This window comes from Erigeron canadensis, chromosome 9 (assembly GCF_010389155.1).
Source record: "Erigeron canadensis isolate Cc75 chromosome 9, C_canadensis_v1, whole genome shotgun sequence".
NCBI lineage: Eukaryota > Viridiplantae > Streptophyta > Magnoliopsida > Asterales > Asteraceae > Erigeron > Erigeron canadensis.
The window spans coordinates 1,977,449-1,999,523 of NC_057769.1; the positions used below are offsets into that span (position 1 = coordinate 1,977,449).

The 22,075-nt window shown below is 33.0% G+C and overlaps 2 protein-coding genes across 2 annotated transcripts; one reads left to right on the forward strand and one right to left on the reverse strand.

Moving 5' to 3' along the window:
* Positions 1–10,309: 10,309 nt before the first annotated feature.
* LOC122581783 (receptor protein kinase-like protein ZAR1) lies at positions 10,310–14,461 on the forward strand. The gene is made up of 3 exons (XM_043754062.1): positions 10,310–11,151; positions 11,728–12,397; positions 13,588–14,461. The coding sequence occupies exons 1-3, from the start codon at positions 10,507–10,509 to the stop codon at positions 14,226–14,228; spliced, it is 1,956 nt and encodes a 651-aa protein (XP_043609997.1). The 5' UTR covers positions 10,310–10,506; the 3' UTR covers positions 14,229–14,461.
* Positions 14,462–15,365: 904 nt separating this feature from the next.
* LOC122580992 (FT-interacting protein 3-like) lies at positions 15,366–19,894 on the reverse strand. The gene is made up of 3 exons (XM_043753136.1): positions 19,762–19,894; positions 19,143–19,197; positions 15,366–17,987 (listed from the first exon to the last, which is right to left on the reverse strand). Exon 3 carries the CDS (start codon positions 17,985–17,987, stop codon positions 15,633–15,635), a length of 2,355 nt encoding a protein of 784 aa, XP_043609071.1. The 5' UTR covers positions 19,143–19,197; positions 19,762–19,894; the 3' UTR covers positions 15,366–15,632.
* Positions 19,895–22,075: the final 2,181 nt, after the last annotated feature.

Below are 22,075 nucleotides of genomic sequence, written 5' to 3' on the forward strand. Positions count from 1 at the left end.
GTTCAAATCTTCCATTAATTGAAAAGCATCTTCCAAATTGGACAACGCAACAGAGGGATGTCAAGCCATCCAGATTTTAAGCTCCATAATCTTTTCGCCAATTTACAAACTGAAAAAACATGTTGAGTGGTTTCGACCTCACTTAGACATAACGGACACAAAACCGAAGGGATATTAATTCCTTTGCTACACAGGTTCATAGAGAGGGAATACGATCTAACAAGACTCGCCATACAAGAATGTTCACCTTCCTAGGAATGAGACAGCTCCATCTTGTGACAATCGGGCCTTCAGGGAGCAATTTATCATCTATATGAATTCGAACATCCTTAACAGAGAAGACAACAGAACTCGCCAAGCTCCATTGCCATCTATCCTCACAATCTTTAACTCGACATCATTCAGATCAGAAGCAAGCTCCATCCATTCGTTTTCCTCAACTCCTCCCCTGATTGGTCTTCGCCAATGAGACAAAAAGTGTCCAGCTCCCCAACGATCAGAAACCATGCAATTTTTTTGTTGCTCCAAACTATAAAGACGGGGAAAGCGAGTTTGTAGGGGTGTGAGACCGAGCCATATATCATGCCAAAAGGAGGTCTTGTTTCCATTTCCAACATTAATGGACAATGCATGAAAAGGAACTATGCTTTGTTGATTCAATTCAGTCGCCACCCTTGAGATCTGGTGCCAAATCCCATAAATCACATTACTAGCACTAGTCCACGACCAAAAAGAGCTTGGCTTATGAAGATTGTTTAAGACTTTTACCCACAAAGAATCTGGGGCAGTAACATATTTCCATCTCCACTGAAGTAAAAGTCCCTTGGACTAAGAGGAGTGGGAACTGGGAAGGAAGGGAAAGAGGGACGACTTGCGCCATGTGACATGTGGGGTAGAAAGAGTCGCTCCTCAAAAAAGGTGGTAATGGATGAGTTTTTAGAGTGGGGCGACTTGCGCCATGTGGCACTTCCAATGATTGATTTTTATTTTTTTATTTTTTTTAAACATTAAACATAATCCTTATAACAAATAAAAATAAATTATATTACTACCAATATATATACATAATAACACACCATATATGCCATTTGCCCACTTTCCAGCCGATCAAAAAGAATATCACCTATCCCCTTCCTACCTACTACCAATACCAAAAAAATCACATCCCCTTCCTACCTACAACCACTTCCTTGCCGGGAAAAATCGCCAAGAAACTCGCCGGAGTTGCTGCGATGATGATGATGACTCAATATATAAACATTGTACACCTTTCATCTTCTTCACCATACACCCAACTTTTATATATATATATATACACTACATGTAAAAAAAATGAAAAAAAAATAAAATTATAGCCATTTGCATAGGGGACCGGAAAAGAAGGTGGGAAAGTGTGATGGTCAAAGGGGGGAGGGGCGAGAGCAAAGTCGGCCAAGGGGGGTGGTGTGGGGGGCGACTTTGGGTGACAAGGGGCGAGAGTCGGAGGAAGTCGGAGTCACTCCGCTCAGCCTTATTAAAAGCATCTAAAGAAGCAATCTCAAGACCACCGTTCTGTTTGCTAGCAATGACCCTCTCCCATTTAATCCAATGCATCTTTTTAAAGTCACCGTTACCTCCCCAAAAGAACTTAGCCCGTAGAGCTTCTAGTCGTTTTTTAACCGTGACCGGCATGCAAAACAAAGACATGTAGTAAATTCCCAGGGATCCCAACACTGACGAAACATGAGTAGAGCGACCGCCAATAGAAAGAAGATTTGCTTTCCATTTGGACAGCCGTTTACAAAATTTATCAATAACTGGTTTCCAAGAATCCAACTTAGACATATTAGCTCCAATTGGAGTACCCAAATACACGAAAGGAAATGAGTCGCTAGAGCAGTGTGCAAGTCTAGCAAAGTGATCAATGTCAGTCCCCCTAAGTCCCTAACTCCAATTCCATAAAGCTTAGACTTATTCAAATTTAATTTTAAACCCGAAGCCGTGTAGAAAGGTTATGCTTGTGTTAAACCAAACCAATATTTAAAATCTATCAAGTTACATTTTGTTTATTGGTAACAAGCATTAGCTCGCTACTCAAAAAATAATAATAATAAAAAACAAATAAATACTAGTACAATACCCGCGTAAATGCAACCGTGTTCGTGACGGCGACGGTGTGACGATTGTTGATGGTGGAGGCGGTGTCGAGTGGTATAGATAATTGATGTAAAAGTAATTGATATAAAGAGTTAATAGAGATATTTTAAAAGATGAATAACTGATAGTGTAATATAATTATTAAGGTATTTTAGACATTTTTTCTCATATAATTTTCAACATAAGGGTTATTCTTTTTATAATATAGTATCTATAGGTAGAAGTATGGATAACGTCGCTTGTATTAACTAATTATTTTATGTTTTTTTCTTAGGGTAAAATATTTTATGTTTTATGTTTTAAACAAACGATATATTATCCTATTTTTAAACCCAATACTTTCAGAAACCTCCGGATTTATTTTTTAGTTAACAAACTAATTAACTATCTTAAGTAACTAAGGGGCAGGGTTTACCCCTATTGATCGTCGTGCTTTCGGGCGGATTAATAGGGAGTTTTCCCCATCGGGTATTTAAAATAGGCATTTTCACTTCAAAGGAGCTCTCTAGCGCGGACCCGGTTAAGACAACGTATGCTAGACCTTTCCACTGTTAAATCGTGACACGAAATTTCCAGAATTCACCTTTCAAAAAAAAAAAATAACACTTCCTTCTTCTTTTGTTTTTTTATCTATGGATACGTGGGGATCAAATGAATCTTTGCTTTATATCAAATCCCACGGTAAAAATCTTATGCATAACGACAATGTGATATTTCGTATGATCACGTGATTCGATATTCTTTTAACTTTATACTTACTAATAATCTATATCAATATTGTTATTTTATATAGGACTACTTTTTATACAACGTGTTTTAATATATTGTCATTATCTAGATGTTTTCAGATTTTATTATACATAGCATCACTATCTTATTCACATGATAACTATATCATCGTTTCGGACTATCCTTTTCTCTTTTTCTTTTTTCAAAGATCTAGTCATTATGCGACATTAAAAAAACCTCACCGTATAATGGTGAAATCTTGCACGTACCTTAGATAAGGAGATGTTGACCATGGGTCATTAGCTCGTTACAAGTATTCGGAGAAAAAAACCCCAAGACTTGTCATCCCTAAAGATCGAACTCAAGAATTTAGGTAAAACCTAGGATGCCTCTGACCACAAGACTTGTCATCCCTAAAGATCGAACTCAAGAATTTAGGTAAAACCTAGGATGCCTCTGACCACTTAGAATAGTCATTATTGACATCCTTTTTTCACATATATCAAGTATTTTTTTTCATCTAAACATCCAACTAATTCAATGCTAGGCTTTCCATATGTGAGTACATATAGGATGGCGCAGTCCAAACGCACGGATCTCCTAGGCCATTTAATTCCACGGGATATATTCATCTAAAATTAATATAAGAAATGTAATTTCTTGAAATCATATCAAACTTTGTCACTGTGAAGAAAAAAGAAAGACAGAATTCTTATCTAACTATTTATAAATTATCTATAAAGTAAATTCGGCTTAATTTCACATTGGTTTTACGCTTATATATTTTTAAGGACATAGTAATCATTTTTTATAATAAATAAAGGAAAATGATAAATCCTTCTAAAAATTAGTCTAAAAATCCTATTAAAATTATAAAAAGGTGACATGTGATATCCACTACTTCTCCTTTTTAATCTAGCTCCATTTCTTTTGCCATATTTCATCATCTAATAATTAAGAAGACTTGGATGAAGACTTGGATGAGTAAATAAATAAAAGATTTGGAGGAGTAAAAACTAGCGGAGCCGAATAGTAATGTTGGGCTCATTCACTTATTCTCAACTCGAGATGGACTAATTTTTACATTTGTGTTTATACTTTAATATTCTTTTTACTATTCGAGCTTGATTTTCATGTAAACTAGTGTTTAACTTGAAAGTGATACTTTTAACTTTTGACTATCATATATTAACACCATATTTCTAAACATATATTTACACTTTAATGGACAAATATTAACTTTTGACTATCATATAAAACATTTTTCTAATAATCATTTTAAATCTCATAACACATATAATTCATTAATTTCTTGCATCATCTTATTTGTTTTGATTTTGTTATGTCTTATGATCTTGTAATTAGGAAAATGTTTTAAGAAGATTTTATCATTATCCTCAGGGGCGGCCTAAAGGGTGTGCAAACCCAATTCTCGAAATATAAGTAACTTTGCAACTTTTTCTATTGTGTGTGTGCATCAAAATTTTTGAACAATTAATGTAAGTAATATCTAAATTGAACACTTAATATAAATTTTTTACGTTGACCAATCAAAAACTTCTACGTAACAGCTTATATAGTTGTCACGTATACATTTTTACATTAAATGTTCAATTTAGAGGGATACTTACATTAAGTGTTCAAAATTTTTGATACATACATATAATAGAAAAAGTTGCAAAGTTATTTACACTCTAGAATACTTAACCCTAATATAAATATATAGCTATCGAGAACAAAATTTTAGAAAACATAAATTGTGAAGAGCTAATTAACCAATTTGCTATGAATAATGCTAGGAGTGCTTCACGGATCATCGAGTAAATAAGTAACTACTGTGGTATGTAATTCTAAAATTATGATCTTATTATGTATGTATAATTTTTTATTATAATGTTAGTTATCGTTTATAAAAATAAATAATTTATGAGTATTTAAATTTTATTAAAGTTAGAGGCATAATTTTTTTTTCCCGACCGGAGTGATAAAATTCTGAACGCCCCCACTGATCCTGTTTGTGAAATGTGAACTCAACCTAAATTCAAATTCTAGTTGCATGAAAAAAAGGTAGAATTGCAGAAGTTTCATATAGTAGTGTATACTGTATAGTAATGGCATGCTTTATGGTTGACAGTACCTTCATATGAATCCAAGTGGAAACTGAAAAGTATGATTTCTTGTCTTTTTCAGTGGCTTTTTTCCTACAGTCAAATACTAACCAAAAATACAACCATCATATCATACAGCTTTCTCTTTTTTTAAACTTTAGTTAACAAAATTAGTTAGTTAATTCCATTGATTAAATGTCTTTGACTCTTTGTATAGTTCTTTAGTAGTGGTAACGTCTACGAAAATGCTCGTATATATGTATTTTACGGCATGCATGCATATTTTAAAATTTGCCTATATTATATACTACATATAATTAAATAGATAAAAAAAGTCATTACATTACAATGACAGTTAGTCAAGCAACAAGTTGCACGACTATCCCATATATTATTGTTATTTTCAAACACCTTAAACTTCAGTCGTTAAGTTTTAGAATTATACAATGACATGTAATTGTTTTTGTTTTATTTTGAAAATTAATTTAATCAAGAAATAAAACAATTTTCTTAGGTGCAAAATGTCAATGATCGACTGCAACAAGCCAACAACTACTCGATCAATTGTGTGCTGTTTAAATATGATATTATTAATAGTATAATAAAAAGAAAATAATATACTCTTATTTATCTAAGAAATTAGAAATCATCTTAATAAAATGATCATGACATTTAATAAAGTTAGAAACTTGTAAAGAAAATTATCGATTACATTTGATGTGCAATCATAGAAGAATTTTGGAAAAAAATGTTAAAAAAGTTTGTCATTTTCTAGATTTTATATAAAAGATGTCTAGCCTAAGTTAAAAATACTTTGTCCACCTTAACAATTTACATATTTTTAACTTTATATGATAAAAAGTTTCACTAAGGATTTAACTTAAATGAAAATTAATAGAGTACTCATCTCTTAAAACTTAAAAGTGACAGTTAATATGTCGTCACTTGAGTAAAGGGGCGGTTGTGTAATGGTGAAAACTATAAAAAAATGTTTGTGTTTTTTGTTTTTTATGTGAGATAACACTATGTTAGTGGATAAAGGTATTTTGAGACATTTAATGGATTAATACATAGTGATATTTATTATAGTAAGAACAAATTTGATAATTCAAATGTTGAAAATGTTAAAAAAAAAAGTAGCATTTGTTTTATTATGAAGTATAATATTACATAATAGTCTTCAACTAAATATAAAAACTTATTACTTAAATTTTTCACCATTTAATTAACACAAATACGAAAATAGATTTTAACAAAATACAAAATTAAACTATGAACAAATTTAAACTACAATATTACGATTTAATGAGGAATACTGATAATAGAAATTGAAGGTGCAGACAAAATGGAGAAGATAGATGCATGTTTTTCTTATTAAATGTTTCATTTCAAAATTAACGTTGACGACGCGATCACTTAAGACAGTCAACATCTACATAACAAGACATTCGTTCTTTATTTTCAATCAATACCCCTTTGATATGTCTTTTTCCCAAATATGCCCAATTAAAGGAGTAATGTCTAACTTTTGTTCTCAGTGACTTTTCTTTTATTAACAAACTAGGAATTTCATGCCGCCCAATGGGCGACATAAGTTTTTAAAAACGTTTGCGTTTATGGGTGGGGTTAAAAAAACCACAAATTTATGGGAGACAAAAAATTTTGAAACGCAATTTAAAAAAATTACAAAAGGAATATACTCAACCAAAAAATAAAAAAGAGAACAAAAAAAAATATAAAACTAAATGAATAAGTTATATAAAAAAACAAATGTTACATGTGAAAAAGGTATAAAAACGAAATGTTTAAAAGAGTAAAAAGAAATACAACGTAACAAAAAAAATTTTAAAAAAGAACAAAAAAAAACATAGTAAATAACAAAATATATAGTATTTTAAAAAGTTATAAAAAAATGTTAAATGTGATAAAGGTATAAAAAAACAAAATGTTACAATATATTAAAAAAAACATAAATTATATAAAGTTAGGTGGTTAAAGTAATAAAAGAGAAACAGGAGAGACTGAAAAGTAAAAAGCAAAAAAAGGAGAGGCTAAAATGCAAATACTTTACTATTAAAAAAAACAAAAAAAAATAAGGTGGGAAAGGCTTGAACCAAGACCTTCACCACCTAAGCCATAGAGATCAACCACTTTACAAAATCCACTTTTATTGTTATAATTGCTAATTCTATTATTGTAACACCACATCGTTGGCGGAAACATGAGGTGTCATGAAAAGTACAGTACGACATGGTATTACATAGATACTGTTAAATGAAATAGAATATAATAAATATATTCCCAAAAACATGAGTTCAAAGTCATAACAGCGCTAAAAATAGCTTATTACAACCAAGTCCAAAAAGAAATAATCCAAGGCATGTAGCCGTAAAGTCTAACAATAAATAAGGAGCACTAATCTCCGAAGTCCAGTCTAGCATAGCAGTCTTTATCCCTGATTAACCTGAGCACCTGAAAAGTATACTAAAACGTGTCAACACAAGGTTGGTGAGTTCATAGGTTTTAGTCAAAAAGTCTAGTCAAAGAAATAAGTCTTTTGTCGATTCTTTTAAGTCTAAACAAGTAATAGTTCAATATGTAACGAGCAGAGTTACGCCATAATAAGTCCAAAAGTCTCAATGTCTCAAAGTCCGGCCTTACGGTACCTGCCTTAGTCCAAAGTCTCAAGTCTTAACTCATGCAATAAGTACGTCTACAACACAACAAACAAACACATAATCACACACATATAAACAAGATCAAAGCAAGTCAAATGGCACAAGTAACTCTATACGCACAGGCTCAATATTGAACATAAAACAGAAATCGACAAAACTGTTTGAAATATCAGTATACTTTCCACCCCAAAACTTGTAATAAAAAGGGGCTATGAAACTCACCTGAAAGCAGCACAAGTACAAGCACACTAGAATCAACGAAAAAGAACTTGAACAGTCAAGTACACCTGAAACACGTACACTATCTGTCCAAAAGTCCTACACTGTCCACAAGTCAACCAGTAAGTACTCACTCAATTGTACACGTCTATGTCTTATACTAGTGACTTAAGAAATGTCATCATGTCTTGTATAATGTCGTATTATATATATAATGACTTAGTTGTTCTTGAAACACTTGAAATGTCGACGACTTAAAGTTTTGTCTTTGACTACTGAATCAAGGAGTATATTTATATATCGAAGAGTTTAACTTCCAAAGAGTTTATATAGAGAACTTAGTTTTCAGAGAGTTTACTTCAGAGAACTTATTTCAAAGAACTTATTTCGGAGGACTTAATTGCAAAGAACTTATGTTAGAGAATTTATTCAGAGAACTTATTGTGAAGAACTTGATTTAGAGAACTTAATCTAGAGAAGAACTTATCCAAATAACTTATCCAAAGAATTTATTTAGGGAGTTTAAAGTAGGGAGTTTACTTCCTGGAGAACTTGTCGACTTGCACACAGGAAAAAAACAAAACTAATGCAAAGAGAGTTTAAAAGAACAAAGAGTTTGTCTAGAGAACTTAGCTAGGGAATTTAAACACAGAGTTTGTACAAATAGTTTATTCTAGAGAATTTGTACAAACAGTTTATTCCAGAGAACTTATCAAATTCTCCTCAAAGTCACGACTGATTTAGCAACTTTGGATTCAGAGAGTTTATTTTGTGAAGAGTTTATTCAAAGAATTTAACAAAAAACCTAGCCATGCTTACGCCTAAATGAAGATCAAAAAGAAAGAAAATTTGATGAACATCTTCAATTTTGACCAAACCCTAATTCATAATAATCAACAATCCTTGCAAGAAACTTAAGAAAAACACAAGGATTTAATCTAGACTTTTATCAAATCTCTTGAAAATCAATATTTACATACATATATATCTATAAATCATAAAAGTTATATGTATTTATATATATATAGATCGAATCTATATATGTTTTTATCTAAGAATTTTTTTGTAATATATATATATATGTGTGTGTATTTATAATGAGATTTACCTAAGATAACATTTCCATATCATAATACATTGATTACCTTAACAAGAATTATGAGGAAGATGATGATTTGATGTTGTTGATGATAATCGAAATTTTGAAGAAGAAGAGGCAGAAGTCACGGCCAAAAGAGAAAGAAAAAAAGAGGAAAGAAAGGTAGAGAACTTATGGGGTTTTTGGAGAATTTAAGGGTTTTTATACCCTTTCCAAGTCTTGACCTTCTTTGACTTTTAATAAAACTCGTTTGACACGACATTTACAGAAAACCCGTGACTTGTTAGTTTACTTTCTCGACATAAATATTTGTAACTTTTAAATAGCTTTTAAACGACTATAAGCACGACCATATTTGATAATTAAATCTTTAATTGTTTTAATTTTAAGTATTTTATTTATTTTGGCATTTTCACAAGACAACTAGTATTCCTCTTGTTCACGAGTCTATGCACAATTTTTCCAAAGTCTACCCGCTCATAAAGCCCGAACAAAACAAAAATCTAATTATTTCATGATAAAGTCTTAAGGTCTAACGACGTACATAGACGAAATAAACTAAAAATGACCGGAAAAGTACTTCAGAAAAGTTCGCTCAGATGACGGTTGTCACAATTATTTATATTAAAACTGCATGTAAAGACAAAAAAGTACTGTTCATATCTTACTCCTTTATTATAGTAGGTAATTAATGGTTTTATCTATGTGAAGAAATATCAAGTTGATTATATAAGGAGAAGAAGAAAAACGAAATAGTGTATATTGAAACATAATGACTGTTTTAAACCATGTCTAATCAATTTTCAATCAATAATTATTTCCCCACATTTGAAGCTTTTGGTTACCAATAACTTGCTTAAATGTTTTTAGTACCAAACTTAGAGTTATTGTTGAGTCTTATTTAGATTTGTTGAAACTAATTTGTAAATAATTAACTTTTGATATCTTAACTAAGTCCATTCATCATAGATAGGAGTTTAATGTTCTTTCAAGTTGAATATCTATATTTTATATTATAAAGCAGATTCTCTATGTCTAAATTTTAAGCTTCAACATTTATTTTCCTAAAATGTCTCTCATATTTATTATATATTTATCTAAAATAACTAAAAATAAGTTTTATTACTTATAAGTTATAACACGCTAGATGGGATTACATCTATTAGAGGCCACTTTGGATGCTTTTCCCAAATCAAGAGGGTTTATTTGGCTCTACAACAAAAATAGTGGGTCTAAGTGAAGACTTAGCCACACATCCCAAAGCTCTTTATAAAATACCAAAAATCCATAACAAAATTCAAAAATCTTCTTTAACCTCCACATGTTACTCCACTTACCAACCTCGATTAATCCACTCTTAAATTCAAATTCATAATCATCAAAACACAAATTCATCATCATCAATTCATCATCTTCTACCATTTCACTACTTGTGCCAAAACTCATAGTAACACCTTGTTACATTATTACATTGCATCATCATGAAATAATAATCACAATAAAAATTTGTCAAAACACCAAACAAAAGTTGCATACAATGAATCTTATCAAAACAATATTTATCATCTTGGCATATACATACACATTTTCTATATCTATATCTTACTCACTAACCTCCGATGGGTTATCACTACTAGCACTCAAATCCGCCATAACCAATGACCCAACCAACATTCTAACAACATGGTCAGAAGATGACGTCACCCCATGTCACTGGTCCGGCGTCTCCTGCAGCTCCGACCACCGTGTCACCGCCGTCTTCTTACCAAACAAAAACCTCACCGGCTACTTGCCGTCAGAACTTGGCGCCATTCTGTCTCTCAAACATCTTTCATTGTCTCACAATAACTTCTCAAACATAATTCCGACTCACTTGTTCAATGCTGTAAATCTTTTGTCTATTGATCTTTCATATAACCAGCTCGCCGGAGCTTTACCGGAAAATATCAAGAATCTTGAAGCTCTTACCTTTTTGGATTTATCTTCAAATTTGTTAAATGGGTCTCTTCCAGAATCTTTAAGTAACCTTACTAACCTTTCTGGGACTGTTAATTTGTCATTTAATCAATTTTCCGGCGAGATTCCGGCGTCTTTTGGGTTGTTTCCGGTTATGGTTAGTTTGGACCTCCGGCATAATAATCTCACCGGAAAGATTCCTCTTGTTGGTTCTCTGCTAAACCAGGTATTTTAATTATTTAACATTTACTAATCTTGTTTTTTTATTTATTTAATATAAGATTTTTTGTTTTTTTTTTTGTATTATTGTCATTTGTGCCATTTTGATAATTATATGTTATTAGAAATCAAAGATTTTAAATGGTGATTTTGTGTGTCATTTTAAACAATTTGCGATCGTAAAAATTTAACATTTTTGTTTAGAGAGTAACAATGTATGTGATTTTATACTTTTAGTTAATTAGATTTTTAATAATATTATTTTTGTTTGTATACATTTCCTCATTGTCAAAAAAAAAAAAAGTATTGCATTATATTTGATTTTTACATTTTCATTAAATACTAACACTATGTACATTTAAATATCTTAAAACTATATTTATTGTTAAAAATGACTCAAACAAGATGAAAAAACCATGTTTTACATAGAAAATGTGCATAAAAAAAGTTACAATTACCAAAACGACAAATTTATGAATATAAGTTTGTATTTTATGCCAGAAAACAAACTCTTCATTGTTCGATTATCATATGTAAAATTTATTGTATCGTACTAAAGTATTTTTGGTTTTTACAATACTAGGGACCAACAGCATTCACTGGAAATCCATTTCTATGTGGATTTCCTTTGGAAACACAATGCTCCGACCCGGAAGCTCAAAACCCACGAATTTTATCAAACCCGGATACCCCAAAGAACCCGGGTTCATCATCCGGGTTATCGGGTAAGTCGGGTTCCGGTTCTGGGTCCGTTGCGGTTCCATTGATCACAGGTGTATCTGTGGTTATAGGGATAATGTTTTTTTCAATGTGGGTTTACAATAGAAAACGGAAGTTTAATGAGGGTAAAATAGGAAAAAAAGAAATTGAAAAAGAACAAATTAATGTAGTTGTGAATGATCAAGAAGGGCAAGATGGTAAATTTGTAGTGATGGATGAAGGGTTTAGTTTGGAATTAGAGGATTTGTTAAGGGCATCAGCTTATGTGGTGGGGAAAAGTAAGAGTGGGATAGTGTATAAGGTGGTGGCCGGCCGCGGTTCGGGTGCGGCGGTGGGCGCAGTGGTGGCAGTGAGACGTTTGAGTGAGGGCGACGGTGTGTGGAGGTTGAAGGAGTTTGAGGTGGAGGTGGAAAGTATAGGGAGGGTGCAACATCCTAATATTGTGAGGTTAAGGGCTTATTACTATGCTAATGATGAGAAACTTTTGGTTTCAGATTTTGTTAGCAATGGGAGCTTGTACTCAGCGCTTCATGGTAAGTACATTACTTCATATCTAACAATTATTTTCCCTTTATTAATTAAGTTGTAAAAATGACTAAATTAGTATATTTTGGACGACTTCTAAACTGTTCAATATGATAATATTCGTTACATAGTACTCGTAGTTTTTAACCATTTAAATACGCTTGTTATGACCTAATTGTGATTTCTAACTCCTCTTGATAACTTAGAGTTTATCAGGTTATCTTAGTATAGTTTAATTTTGTATAGAAACCAATTTGACTTTTAAAAAAAATTGAACGTGGGTATTTTTTGGTACATGAGATATGAAAGATTTGGTGTATCTTGTTTTGGTAAAAACAGGATCAAATGATCAATCATGATGTTCCTTTTATAAACTTGTTGCATTCCGTTATGGTATGTACTAAGTGAAGACATGATCTCAATGCCCATCAATGTACTACATATCTACACTAGAATAGTTTGTATTTACAAAAGTGTCCAACTTTTTTTTATCTTTTCACAAACCGACCTTGGTCCATTTTTATGATTTGATCCAAATCACTACTATCTGGTTGGTCAGTTTGTGAAAAATCGTAAAAAAGTTGGACCTTTGTAAAAATGAAGTTGCGCTTTTGGTTACCTAGGTTGCTTTATACAATTGTATCTCATGTTTGACCGAGCAAAATAAATAGTCACCTATGTTTATACTAAAAACATATGACTTTAAATAAAAAAATTTATAAATTTTTAAACCTTTTCCTTTTTAGCTTGACTTGTTAATATTAACTATTGAGCATATGCATATGTAATTGAAATAGGACATTCTAGATGGTTAAGTGGGTTGGGGTTACCATATGAAATGGACCCCTTTTGCATGCTGGTAAGTTATTGCAGTATGAACCATGTGACCTATTTGAGAATGACCCATGAACTAAAATGGCAAGGACCACTTATACACGTTGTTTTTTAATTCTAGCGACATAGTGATTTTTAGTTTTTTTTTTTTACCCCCATGTAATTTGTCATGTATTTGTGCTTCAGATTCTAGTTTGTCTAGTTCTTCAGTTGTACAAGCTGTTCTGCAACTTCTCATTGGGAAAAGCCAGTTACTGAAATGTTTTTACAGTTTTATTAGCAATTTACTTTATATTTTTACTTGTATGTCCATAATATGTTGCAAACTGTTACTGATTTTTGTTTTCTTGATTGTAAAATGTAGGTGGGCCCGCAAATCCTTTGCCGCCGTTATCATGGGCCTCAAGGCTAAAGATTGCTCAAGGAACCGCAAGGGGTCTAGCCCACATCCATGAGTGCAGTCCTCGTAAACACGTTCATGGTAACATAAAATCATCAAAAATCCTTCTTGATGATGACTTGCAACCCTTTATTTCTGGGTTTGGGCTGAACCGTCTAGTGTCAGCCACTATCTCAAAGTCCACCTCCCGGAAGCTTAGCAATTCTAGCCAACAAACGCTCACTAGCTCGAAAAGCACATCATCTGCAACATCTAATGTGTATTACGTGGCTCCTGAAGCCCGAATTTCGGGTCATAAATTTACCCCAAAGTGTGATGTGTACTCTTTCGGTATTGTCTTGTTGGAGATGTTAACGGGTCGGACTCCTGATGGTGGCGGGCTTGATAACAATGGGAAAGGGCTGGAGAGTTTTGTGCGGAAGGTGTTTCGGGAAGAAAGGCCGTTGTCCGAGATTATTGATCCGGTGCTTTTGCAAGAAGTTCGTGCCAAAAAACAAGTGGTGGGGGCATTTCATATCGCGCTCAACTGCACCGAGCTCGACCCAGAGGTTAGGCCCAAGATGCGAATGATCTCTGATAGCCTTGACCGCATAAAATTGCAGTGAATTTTTTTGAACCATTTGTATGTGATTAACTCAAGAGTAGGAGAAAAGACAAAGCTTCTTAGAAGATATATTCCTTTTGGGTTTTTGGCTAATTTTTTGAAGGTAGTAACTGTAGAAGATGTTCTTTCCTTTTTTGTACTCTTGGGATGTAAACTTTGGCTTAGCATTGGAGAAATATTAATGTTTTAGATTATGTAATTAAAGTTAACTAAAAGGGGTGTTCTTTGAAGGTAGTAACTGTAGAAGATGTTCTTTCTTTTTTTAATTTTGTTTGGCTACTTACCTTGGTATCCAACATGTTTTGCAAGCCAAATTATCTCAAAACTAGGCTAAATTGCATACATGGCGGTCTTGGATGCCCACAGTCCTCGGACGTTTGTTTCATCTCGACCTTGGCAGCAGCAATAAGTCTTCAAGCTCAGTGACATTTTATTGGTTTTTAAAACAAATATAACACACCTTTGGTTTGCTCAGTGCCGTTTCTGATCTAAAAGAAAAGGGAAAAAGTAATGCAGAAAAAAATAGTGCGTTCTGTACCAATTAATGTATCTCAAATTCAAATTATTTCGAAAACTAGATTAATAAATACGTTTGTAAGTTTAAATATATAGAATGGACCGAAAGTTCAATGTGGTACCATAAACAGGGGATGAAAAGGTGACATGAAGGACAAAGGTACAAAAACATAGAAAACATAAACTTTTTTTCTATATAAAAGAAAAGAAAATGACATCCCAATCCAAAAGTGCTTTTTAAATGTAAAGTTATATGTAAAGGGTCCAACCACCAGAAAACAGTTCCAAGGAGTAAGAGCATCCGGTATTGTGCTCGACTTGACATGGCATTGCATCTAGCGTTGCCCGGAACCTCCATACCAGGTCTCGTTTGAAACCTGAAGAAGTTAGAAACCAGCTTCATCTGCTTGGGCGGAACGAAAATGAAGGTAGGGTCTGATCAACTCGCAAAATGTAAAACATCACATGCAAACAAAGAAAAAGGTTGCTAGAATAAAACCATGTTCATGTGCCACTATCAATTTCAACCATGTATAATTTTCAAACTAAAATACTGCCATACAAAAATAATATCATACAGAGAACTCAAAAGGAAATGCTTAACAGCTTAAGAACACGAAGATTCAATTCCAAGATCAAAATTTGCATTACATCCCAAAATAAAATTTGCATCATCTTGATCAAGAAAACATAAGCAAATTCTTAGTACATGTGACCATGTATAGATTCGAATAGAACTGAAACCTACGAAGCTAAGTAACGAACCACGAGATCCACAAAATACAGTCTGAACATACATATTAAACATCATGCTAAGATAAAAGGCGACCTTTTTTACACGGACATGCAAGTCTTGATAAAACTTGGGTAATTGTTGTAGTCTTTTGGCTCATAGCATGCAGTCGGTTCTTGCAGGTAATCTTCTGAAGAAGCTGAGTGGCACAGAAGGCAACTTGCGACGGAATCTTGGGTGACGTAAAACATAGAAGCCTGTGAAAAGTGCGATAACCTGAAAAGGCGTCACGTAAAGTAAGATTGCAAACAGTAAACAGAATATCACAAAGAGTGCAGTAGCTCTTGGGTCTCTCCAGCTGATCAAAGACTGAAACCGCTCTCCCTGGGTGGCCAAATCACCTACCACTGTCTGCATCCTCCCAGCAACACTTCTCAACCGATCGTACCGCATACGGACGAGGTCAGGGTTTCGGGAAGTTGGAAACGTGTCAAATTCTTCATCTAGTTCATCTGGGTGAGCATTATCTGCACAAGAAAGTCGAGTGTCCATATGGGGCGGGTTTCTTGGTTTCCATCTGTAGTACCAGATTCCAATCAAGAAAAGGTAAAGAAAAATCGTGGGCAGGATAAGCTCAGGGTATAGAACGAGTATCACAAATAGGACGTGAATGAGCACGGTGGTGATCGGGTTTTTCCAATTGCAAATCTGGTCAAACCATTTTCCAATTGCAATCAGTGAGCCTAAAACCGACATGATTCTCAAGAAATTAGCTTTACTTCTTCTCATACTCCACATATGAGAACTAATATCAAGCATATACTCCACAATCTCCTTCCGTAATGGTGGTTCAGCCCGGCCCAACCTCATTGACACAATCTGTGTAGCCTGGTGCCTCAAGCTATCAAGCTGGCTGATGGTTAACGGGTGAATGTAATGCATTTTGGGTAATAAGGGTTGTGAGTACATATGCATCATGTTTATTAGAGATGAGCACGTAAACCGCACTGCTAAATGGATCTCACCCATTTTTTTAACCCCAGATGGGTGCAAAACCAGAAGCGGGTACGAATGGGTGTAAACACGGTCGGTTTCAAGAGTTGAGAGCCGAATCCGAACCTTCCCAATCCTCGAATCTCGAGCTCCGCCGGGTTTGTCTCCTCCACCTTGTAAATGACAATTATCGAAAACTCCAATTGTAATAACAGTACACGGGTCGAAAACTTCCCAAGTGTATTGCTCGTTCCATTTGGGTGTAAAGCTATCAATTATGGTTCGGGTTCTGACCCATTTTGTTCCATATTTCGCAACACAATAAGCATCAGTAGTCGCTCTTCCATCTTTCGTTTTCATTGGTGACAGCCCATTAGCACTTAAGATTCCCACCTCCAGTACCCCAATACTACTTTTCCATAACTGCTTAGCTGTGGGTCTAAGATCACTACTATAATGGGTCGATTCATCAAGAACATGATAACCGCCTTCTAAGCAAACCCGCATGTGAATCCGGCTAGCAAACTTAACTTCCTTTTTCTTTTCACCTTCAACCATTACATGTTTTTCAAGATTAAACCAACGTGCATTAATCGCTTTATGATCTAACCTCCTGTCCACATACTGTAATGGGATTGCACACCTTCCCAGAGTATCATCTTTATTTGGCCCGACCCGATCCTCTACGCTCAAAATCAATGGTTCTTCAAATGGTTCTGATGCCACCAACATCATATCCTCATTCCATACCGGGTTTATAGTCTTGCTAACGGAAACCCGAGACCTTACAATCTGATTCCCAAGGATGGCTTTTACATAAACTTCTGGAAACCGAGTTTTATCATTTGGCATCAAATCCTGGGCTTCGATTACATTAACTCTTAGATACCAAAGTTTAGGAGATAAATACACTTTTGACCGAATACTAGCAAGGCCGTCTGCGCTAACGGCTGCAGCATCCGAATGCCAGGCTTCAGGGAACGCTTCATCTGCTTGTGTACCCCACCAAACTGCTAACATAAGCTCACCTTTCAGCTTGTCCCCTTTTCGGTCTACTAACTTATACCACTGCGGGGCTAGCGGGCTATCAGGTGGGACCCGCTTCGGGACTTCGTTAAGATCAAATAAAACCCCACCAATAAAATCATCTTTTAGGACATCTTTATCTTTGATCGTAACCTCAAGCATAGTTGACTGAATTCGGTCTTTAGAGAATGCAAATACCTGGTTCCATTCAGGGTTAGTTTTTTTCTCAAAATGGCGGGTTGTGCCCTTGTAGTTTCCCATCCGGACCTCAACATACGGGTCACAGCTACCGGTTAGATCCTTTGCAGGTAAATCTTTGGCTTTAACCACACGAACATACAAGTACTGCATTTGTTCCACAAGGTCATAGGTGCTCGTGAGCTTATCACCGGTGACTTTACTACCACCAAGATGGGGTTTGGTCTCTTTGAGAGAATAATCATCCTGTGGAGGCTTATTCATCATCATCTGCGGAGGTGGTCTATTTGTCATCTGGGATTCCATAAAAACGAAACAAAAACAGTTTAGTAACTAATATTTACAATTACATATAGAAGACCCAAAACCGATGCAAAACATTAGGAAACACACCATACACGACATATTTGCACATGGGGTTTAAAAACAGATAATCTCTAAGCAGGTAGTTCTGGCAGGTTGGGACGTTGGGTATGGATCGACACCGGTTAAGCATTTTGTACAGGTCAAAACAGGCAGCCTAACTACCGATTCAGATGAATCTTAAACGCTTTATGTCCAAAGATTCTAATTTTTTAACTTATTATACTTACACAAAAACTCAGGTAGGTATTAATAGCTTTTATGCATAAAAGTACATTTTGGGCAAACTTCAAACCGTTTAAATGGTTTACCTATTAAACTTATTTTTCTTTACCTGCGTCAACCGGCACAAATAAACCATAACCTGTCCAGACCCATAAGAGAGATAAAATGCAACTCGCCCCAATTCACCCACTCATAAGTAGATATGTTCAAATTGCACTCGACCTATCATTACACATGTAAATGCAGAGAAATTTCTCTAACTATTGCTACTGTAATAGTCAAATCGTCTTGAACCTAGCTAGTGCTACCTTGGTCAGTATTTCTTACATAAAAACCAGTGAGAACAGAACACAGGTTAACTCTACATTTGTCAGTTTTTGGTCAAAGGGCTTTTTTAAAGACGGAAAATTCCAGCACATATTTACAATTTGTCCGCAACTGGACTACAACTAAAAACCTATTGCTTAACGGGTACTTTAAATACCGCTAGGCAATGCTTCCGTTTTTGCCACAAGTTGTTCAGCTTATAGCTAATGATTCATAAATAATCTTAACATTTTTTTCACTCTATTTTCTTACAACTCTTTGTGTGATTATTTTGATAAAAACTGGTTATCTTTAAGTATATTTACACTTATATAACGACACTTGGTTTATCCAAAAACATACATTCAAACAAACACTAAAGCTTAGTAATATAAATGTACAAGCCAAATAAAATCATTGTTTTAACTTGTAAGTATCCAAGAATATCAAACCAAAAAGGCAGCATAACAAATATTTAATATTTAAACCAAATAATAAGTATGGCAGCATAACAAATATTTAATATTTAAACCAAATAATAAGTATCATTATTACCTTATAAAACTAAAAAGGTAAAAGTTTTAAAGCTGCAGATCTGGATGTCCTTCACCTGCAAGCAATAAAACCAACAACTAAATAAGTATATTAAAAATGATAATTTTTATTACACTTATTTAGATTTAAAACCCTAACATAAAAACATATTTTACACACAAAAAAATCTACTGTTATAGTCTTAATTAACTTTCAAAATTTTCAAAGCTTTATGGTGGGAAACTATCACATTCAAGATTTCAAAACAAGGGTAAGATACCCACCAAAAAAAAAAAACAAATATATTTTTTTACAAAAAGACAAAAATAAATGTAAAATGTACAAAAAGATTTAATATACAAAAAAAAAAATGTAAAAATGTAGAAACAGATTAAAATTTACAACAAACTGTAAAATATAACAAAAAAATGCATATAGAAAAAGATTAAATATTAAAAAAAAAAAAAGGGCTTGTAAAATATACATAATACTATAAACATATGGAAAAGATTAAAAACCCACAAAGTATGATAACACTGGAAGCATGATATATAAGAATATATTAATGTATATTGTCACAATGAAGCATATATATATTGAAATGGGTATATGCAGAAAGGATGTAGATGGGAGTATATACCTTGAAAAGATATGGAAAATGAAAGTGAGATTTGAGGGAAGATTCTTGGGGAGATTAATTGGGTTTGTGGGTTTAGTGATAGAGAGAGAGAAAAACAAACAGAGGAAGAGGGTTTTAGAGAGAGAGAAAAAAAAAAAAGGCAAAGGTGGTGGTGGTGTAAAATGGGGATGTCTGTGCTTTTGCCTGTGTGTTGTAAGAATCTCAAGAGCGTGTCTGTCAGAGTGTTTTCTTGTGTTTATCTCTTTATTGCATGTTATATAAAACTATTTTAATTTATTCTTCATAAAACAATATAAAATCGTTTATATATTACTAACACGTTACCCGTACCATATGGTAAAAGTCGTGAAGGCAAATGTGTGGTGGTGGGGGCTATTGTTGGTGTCAGAAACAGTGTTGTAAATTATTAATATAAAAGTAATTGATATAAATGGCTAATGAAGATATTTTAAAAAATAGTTATTCATGTTAGGAGATAGTGTATGTGAAAAAATGTTAATTGGTATCAATACACAAATTTTAACATTTTAAGAAGAAATGAGTTATTTTCTTTATAATATAGTATAGAAGTATATAAGTATAAAAATATAGATAATGAAGTTTTGGGTTCGATTATGTAGTGTGGGTGATAAATTCGTGAGGTATTTTTAAAAATATTTGTTCATCTTCTAAATCTTACAAGAAGGGATGAAATTGACATGGCATTATTGTTATATAGTTATACAGTAAGATGTTTCTTGATATCACTATTCGACTAGCCGCTATAAAAAGTATAATCTATTTTACGATTAAAATATGCTTACAATATTGGATATTGACACACATATATCATTTCTTATTTTAATTTTGATCTGTTGTATAACAAAATTTAAATGTTACGCATTTGGGAAAAAAATGCATATTTAATTTAATTTCAACTTAAATCGGGCATATTTTCATTTAAGTCTAGTTTAACTTAAACTCAAATAAAATTCATATATATATATATATATATATTATGATGAAGTTATGGTTCGAATTGATAATTATGTGAAATATTTTCTTTGAAATCTACACGTCAAGGGGTGAAATTGATAAAGTCGTATTTTTATATGTTGAAGTGTTCCTTGATGTCCATATTTGACTGACCATTTTAAAAAATGTATACTTTATTATGCTTAAAATATGTTAAAAGAATATCATATGACACGTATTTTATTTTTTATATTAATTTCAGATTTTGATATCTTGTATAACAAAATTTGAATGTTACACATTTGGAAAGAAAAAAATAGGCTATATTTAATTTAATTTAAACTTAAATATAATATTCATATGTAATGTTAAAAAGCTACTAAGATTCACTAGATCTCTAGCCAAAGACAAAGCTAATAAGTTTTGCCCATTGAAATGACAAAATATAAATGGTAGTTTTTAGACAATTATTGTTATACATTAGTAAAAATAGGAGAGAAAAAATAAAGAAAAACAAAAAAACTCATTTGGTTTCACTTTTTCTCTTAGCCACTATAGTCTCTTTGCATGCAAAAGAATCCTATGTAACACATATGTTACTTACTTGATATAATCATATGACTACCGTCACTATCCTTTTGGTGCTTTTGTTTATGTCGAGTTTAAATATTAGGGTGAAATACTTTATTACATTTAAATATCTTGGTCGAAGATGGCGAGAGATGATGGTAAGAAATTTGTGATTGAAAGGTTAATATGATATGTAAGTTTTAATTTGATAAAAGATTTTTCCTCTTGATTGGCGTCGACAACCTACAACCCAACAATTTCAACTGCAATCATGGCGTATTTAACAATATGTATATGTTTGTGTGTGTATGTAAAATAAAACAAATCTGATTTTTTTTGTTTTTCATTTATTTTTCTTTAAATGAGTTATATTATTTTCTAAAAAAAAGACGGCTAACATGTCGGACATCAACAAGAAAATCAAGAATCTTGATGGATTCTTGATTTTGAGTTCAATAAAAAAAATTAGGGGGAATGAATGAAGTTTGGTGTCTTCAGCCATGTAACCAATCGGGTTCGCCATTTTCTCTTCATACCTATTGCTCTTATGTTATAGTACTATGGGCCTAAGTTGGGTAAGTATATAGTACAGGCCTCAGGTGTTTTATCTTTTGCTATACTTAATATATATATATATATATATATTATATGTGTGTGTATGTATTTTGGTTTATATAATGAGAAATTATTGGTGTATTGAGTGGATTAATTGTTTACCTAAAATCTTAATCTTAATTACGTTATATGTAACGTGGTTATATCAGAGGAAGTTTAAGAGGTTGTTCATCCT

Excerpts from the sequence above, each read along its gene's own strand:
- LOC122580992 (XM_043753136.1), bottom strand. The coding sequence starts at position 17,987 with ATGACAAATAGACCACCTCCGCAGATGATGATGAATAAGCCTCCACAG.
- LOC122581783 (XM_043754062.1), top strand. The coding sequence starts at position 10,507 with ATGAATCTTATCAAAACAATATTTATCATCTTGGCATATACATACACA. Across the intron at positions 11,152-11,727 it reads TTGGTTCTCTGCTAAACCAG|GGACCAACAGCATTCACTGG; the intron begins GTATTTTAATTA and ends TTACAATACTAG. Across the intron at positions 12,398-13,587 it reads CTTGTACTCAGCGCTTCATG|GTGGGCCCGCAAATCCTTTG; the intron begins GTAAGTACATTA and ends TGTAAAATGTAG.